The following is a 5,027-nucleotide window of genomic DNA, read 5'->3' as shown; positions in this document are numbered from 1 at the left end:
ATATATTTATTTTTTAATTATTAATTACCTGAAGTTCGGGGTTGGTTTCAAAGTAATAAGCAGATGGTCGGCCTTCCAAAGTCGAAAAAGCGACGATGCCTTTAGTGAGTGGGGAGATGTCAGAGAATTCCGAAGTGCATAGCACGCGCGTGTCATCACCACGAATGGTTTCTTTAGACTCGGGTAACTCATATGTATCTCGACACGTTGCTGAATAAAATTGATAAGGCTCCCACGGTGACTTCTCGTTTTTCCGCTTGTAGATGCCCCAACTTTCCGGCCGTGGTGACTCGAATAGCACTCTAACATATGTTATATCGAATGTCTTGCCTGAACACAATAAAACATACAAATTATATTTATTATCATCATAATGTATTTTATACACAGAATAATAATATAAACCACGCGCGCGTGATTGATATTATTTTTATAAATGCATCAATGGATTAATAATATATATGTATAATTATTTTTAAAAATTATTATTAAGTTAATATCATACAAATTTTTGCAAGAAATGTCTTCTAAGACTATTGAAATACGATAATGTAATCGTATAAGATGTAAAAAAGAAGACAAAACGAGACGAACGCTTTGATGAATGAACATATGGCGTACAGATTGAAACATTTCGATCATCATATATATTCTTCTCTCTTTTTTAGTGCCTCTTAAGAAAACAATTGGAACTAACCAATTGGCATACAATCGGCCCAAATAAAATTCCTAATATATTTTCTTAAATTGAAATAATATATGTATATACTAGCCCAAATAAAAATATTTCAAAAATTGAGAATAATTGAGTATAATATAATTTTATTTAATTAAAGAGTTATAAATAATTTATTTGAAAAAATCATAAAATTGATCGAAAAATTATACAAATTAATTAAAAAAGACGTCTTAACTTTTCTAAGTTAGAATATTTTTTCTAACTCCTAAATAAAAATCTAAATCAACTGGTTGTGAGAGGAAGAATAAACTTGCTTCTAAAGTTTTCGAGAGGTCGTCTGTGATTTCTCCATCATCCGCTATACACTGAATGATTTATCTCATCGCGCATACATCCTCGTAGATAACGAAATAGGATGAAAGAGAGAGAAAGAGAGTATATATGCACACGTGTATGAATGAAAACAGAGGGGAAAGGAGAAAAAGAAAGAGAGAAAAAGATAGCACAAATATAAATAAACGTTTCTCAATAATGTAGAAATCTTCTATAAAGCGTCTCAAATTTTACGAGAACGTACCTAGATGAAGGGTGAGATTGACCTGATTAGGATATTCGATGCCTTCGTACATGGTGTCCGATTGCCACCAAGTGGCATTGTCATTATTGTCGTGATCAGTAAGGAAGGAAGCTGAGTGATCGCCACGCCGACAAATTTCACATGACTTCTTCTGTACACCCGTCTGTTTGCAGAATTCGATAGGATGGTCCTCGCCACATGTGTTGGTTGCCTCCATCAGGACGTTAAAAGCCGCGTTTTCGAACGGCGGTATGCATCTCTAAAATACGCCAAATATATCATGTATAACATTTAAAATTAATTTAGTTTTACGATGTTATTTTACGATTTTTTTTATAGTTATTTTATAATTTCTATTACATTCTAATTTTATAGTAATTTTGTACACGTTTATGTATAATATAAAATGTTTTATTAAATAATAAAAAATAATTGCGTGCGCGCATACACACACACGAAAAAATATATCTGATATATATAAGATTGTAAAAGAAGTATTTGTACATATTTTTCTATATTTTTTTTAGAAATTATTTTATATAACACAAAAAATAAAAATATATATTATATAGCCCTAAGTTTTTTTTTTCTATTAGATATTAGATAATGCATTTTCTCTTGTATTAATATACTGAATGAAAAACTTTGCAGCAATACACACACATACACATATTTTTCTTTCTCATATAAGATTATTTCTACAAAAATTTGTATTTCGCACAAAATACTTCTTTTTCAATTTTTAAATAATATAAATAAAATATAGAGACAAACCTGCGGTCTGCCGTTCTCATCGTAACACTTGTCCTCATTGCGAATCTTAGGTTGCTGCAGCCGATTGAACAGCTCCTCGGAAGGATCGGCTTCGGGATCGGCAAGGACGACGCAGCTTCCCACAAGTAACAGAGGAGCCCATATCGCGCACGCTCTCATCTTAGCCTCGAAAAGAGATATCTCTCTCTCTCTCTCTCTTTCTGTCCGAACACTCACTAAACTTTCTCACCGTTCATAAAATCCAATAGGAATCAAAAATTTTTTTTGAGGTTAGCCAGCGCGTCCATCGACGAGATTCACCACGATCGTCGAACGATCGCGTTATCGATCGTGCATCTCCCAATAACTCTCCAGGGGATCGGGATGCTGGACGACGCGTGAGCTCACTTCGCCGTGGACCATCGACGAGTAACGGCTAACGGCGCGCCGCTCGCGCTCGCACGCGAGTCTATCGGCGTATCCCGCCTACGCTAGCCGCGGATTGTGTATGTATATACGTACACATAGAGAGTGTACCTCTCATTCTGAAAGAAGGTAATGTATGGCATCGCACACATCTTTTATTACGAGTTGGTGCATATTTTTTTAAGGGATATTTATAATTATGGATGTTTCTTCTTTGACTCTTATTCTCGGAATACTTTAAAATTTTTTCACTTATTCGCAAGTAAAATGATCTAAAATATTAATTCCTGCTTTTGTTATTGACAATAAACAGCTGACATTTCTGATAAGAGAGTAATTGTTATAAGCAATTTTTAATTTTCAACATAAATATAAAGAAAATAAAAAAAATAGTTTTAATAAATTTGCCATCACAAATGTTCTTTTTCAAAGCTTGTTTTCTTTATATAAAAAAAAAAAAGATTAAAATTATAGGGATTATACTTTGTATAGTAAGTTATGTGATGATTATTTTATATTATAAAGACGTTCCGATGCAGAGTAGAATCGGATATATATATCGCTGTACCCGGAAAGAACATGAGCGATACCGCGATACCACCCACATGTTTATACAATCTTATTGTATTTTGTCATATTATTCAATTCCTATCTTACGAAGAAAGATCTTTTTTTTTAATAATCTGAGGCTTATATATAGTTGCTAGAGATTTTTTTATGAATAATATATAATGCTATAATATGTACAAAAAATTTCACAATATGTGTGTCTTGTATAATAGAATTGTTATTGTTTCCTTACATCTACATAATTGATGATTATTATTTAAACCAGATTAGAGATTCTTCTTGATTATTTTAACAAGTATACAGTTTATCATATATTACATTTACCGAATATTCATGTTTAAATATCTATAAATCTCTGATACACTAAATATATACAGAGATTAAAATACAAAAAGATTAAAATAAAAAAAGATTCAATCAAATTTGTATTCATTTCTCCTGATTAAATTGTTTTTTGTTTTGCAAATTACTATCAAATATAAATATAATTGAAATAATTCTATTTCGTTAATATAAAACTGTTCTATTATATAAATCTAATATTAGATAAAGATATATATTAAATAATAGATATAATATCATCGCGCTATGTAATTTGTTCCAAATATCCTCCTAAAGTGTTCTTGAAGCTCCTTCAAACTTCCAAAAACATCTTCCTTAGGTATTTTGCTCTCAACAATTTCATTCTCATGTTTAATCAACAAAGCATTCCAACCGGCGTTTTTCGCTCCAAAATAATCATTGTCCAGTCTATCACCGATATGCGTCGCTTCCTGAGGCAATATTTCCTCTTCTCGAAGATGTTTTACTAATCTTAACGCTTCCTCGAATATCGGCAAACTCGGCTTTTCCACACCAAGATTGTACGAAGTCAAAACAAAGGTAAAATATTGGTGAATTTGAGTCTCCTTGAGGACTGATTCTAATTGTTCATCGAAATTCGAGATGACACCCACTATGACATTCCTTCTTCGCAGGAAGTCGAGTAGTTCAATAGTACCAGGATACTTGTGCCAGCATCTGCTGGTACCGTAGCAACTTATCAGGCTGTCAGCAACCTGGAAAATAAAATTAATAGAGTCAATGATAAAATAAAGAAAATAAAAATTTTGAGATTAAATATTTAAACACAAGAGAAATTTTATTTTTATATTTATATATATATAAATTTATATAAATATTATATTTTATAATATAATCATCTATAATACCTTGTTCAATTTATCCTTTGACACGGAAGCAAGCTGATCTCTGAATACATTATGCACAATTGTTCTCCACCAATTCTCCCATCCTAAACCAGTGTGTTTGCCATATATCGGATGCTCCTTGCTAAGTTGCGAGAAATTGCTTTCAAAACTTCGCGCCAATTTTTTTGGCTCGATGAATAAACCATGTTGAGAGCCGATCTCGACGTAATGCTCTTCAAGTTTCGTCATTAACAATGTGCCGGTCACATCAAAGGTCACAAGACGAGGCCGAACACGATTTATCATATTCTTAATGGATTTCAATGATTCTCGATGATTTCAGAACACTTCAGGTAAAAGAGCCAAGGGAGCAAATATTGCAGTCGCGATAATACTCACACAGTATACTCACACATAATTCACAAACCACGGACGAAGATGCCAATGACATCTGGCGATTGAAAAATAGAGTCCAGTTATCGCAGTCTCTAATGACTCTATTAGGAGATAAGGAAGATAGTGGTTAAAGATGATGGATGCATTCACAAATAATATTTCATATTAAGAAACGTTCACTTATATTCTTTCATGCATTTCCGAGTGGAAACCTATTTTATTTTATACAAACTGCCAAAACTTTTATATTAAGCAAATATATAATTATTATGGTCGGTAAAACAGGACGGTCCGGCATCCTCTTAATCGTAGACAAAATGTTAACTGTTTTGAAGATTGATAATATTGTAACAACATAAATGAGATTAAAAAAACATATGTCGCATATTATTTTATTTACTTTTATTTTATTATTTTATTTATTTTTTATTATTTT

At 32.0% G+C, this 5,027-nt stretch overlaps 2 protein-coding genes across 2 annotated transcripts in view; both read right to left on the bottom strand.

The window, feature by feature from the left end:
- Positions 1–2,716, bottom strand: part of LOC115234791 (laminin subunit gamma-1) — a 16,040-nt gene extending 13,324 nt beyond the window's left edge. Inside the window, exons 1-3 of the mRNA XM_029806127.1 lie at positions 2,031–2,716; positions 1,257–1,515; positions 29–330 (exon numbers count right to left, since the gene is read on the bottom strand). Of these exons, the coding sequence (XP_029661987.1) occupies positions 29–330; positions 1,257–1,515; positions 2,031–2,189 (720 nt within the window). The 5' untranslated portion in view covers positions 2,190–2,716. The remainder of the gene's footprint in view (positions 1–28; positions 331–1,256; positions 1,516–2,030) is intronic.
- A 429-nt stretch (positions 2,717–3,145) lies between these two features.
- Positions 3,146–4,658, bottom strand: LOC115234789 (rhythmically expressed gene 2 protein-like). Its single transcript, XM_029806123.1, has 2 exons — positions 4,217–4,658; positions 3,146–4,063 (listed from the first exon to the last, which is right to left on the bottom strand). The coding sequence occupies exons 1-2, from the start codon at positions 4,499–4,501 to the stop codon at positions 3,584–3,586; spliced, it is 765 nt and encodes a 254-aa protein (XP_029661983.1). The 5' UTR covers positions 4,502–4,658; the 3' UTR covers positions 3,146–3,583.
- Between the last annotated feature and the right edge of the window lie 369 nt (positions 4,659–5,027).

Source organism: Formica exsecta, unplaced genomic scaffold (assembly GCF_003651465.1).
Source record: "Formica exsecta isolate Colony F162 unplaced genomic scaffold, ASM365146v1 scaffold207, whole genome shotgun sequence".
NCBI lineage: Eukaryota > Metazoa > Arthropoda > Insecta > Hymenoptera > Formicidae > Formica > Formica exsecta.
This window is presented reverse-complemented; position numbering and strand designations above follow the sequence as displayed.

Coding starts and splice junctions, on each gene's coding strand:
- LOC115234789 (XM_029806123.1), bottom strand. CDS start 4,501: ATGATAAATCGTGTTCGGCCTCGTCTTGTGACCTTTGATGTGACCGGC. Junction 4,064..4,216: donor CAAAGGATAAATTGAACAAG/GTATTATAGATG, acceptor TTTATTTTCCAG/GTTGCTGACAGCCTGATAAG.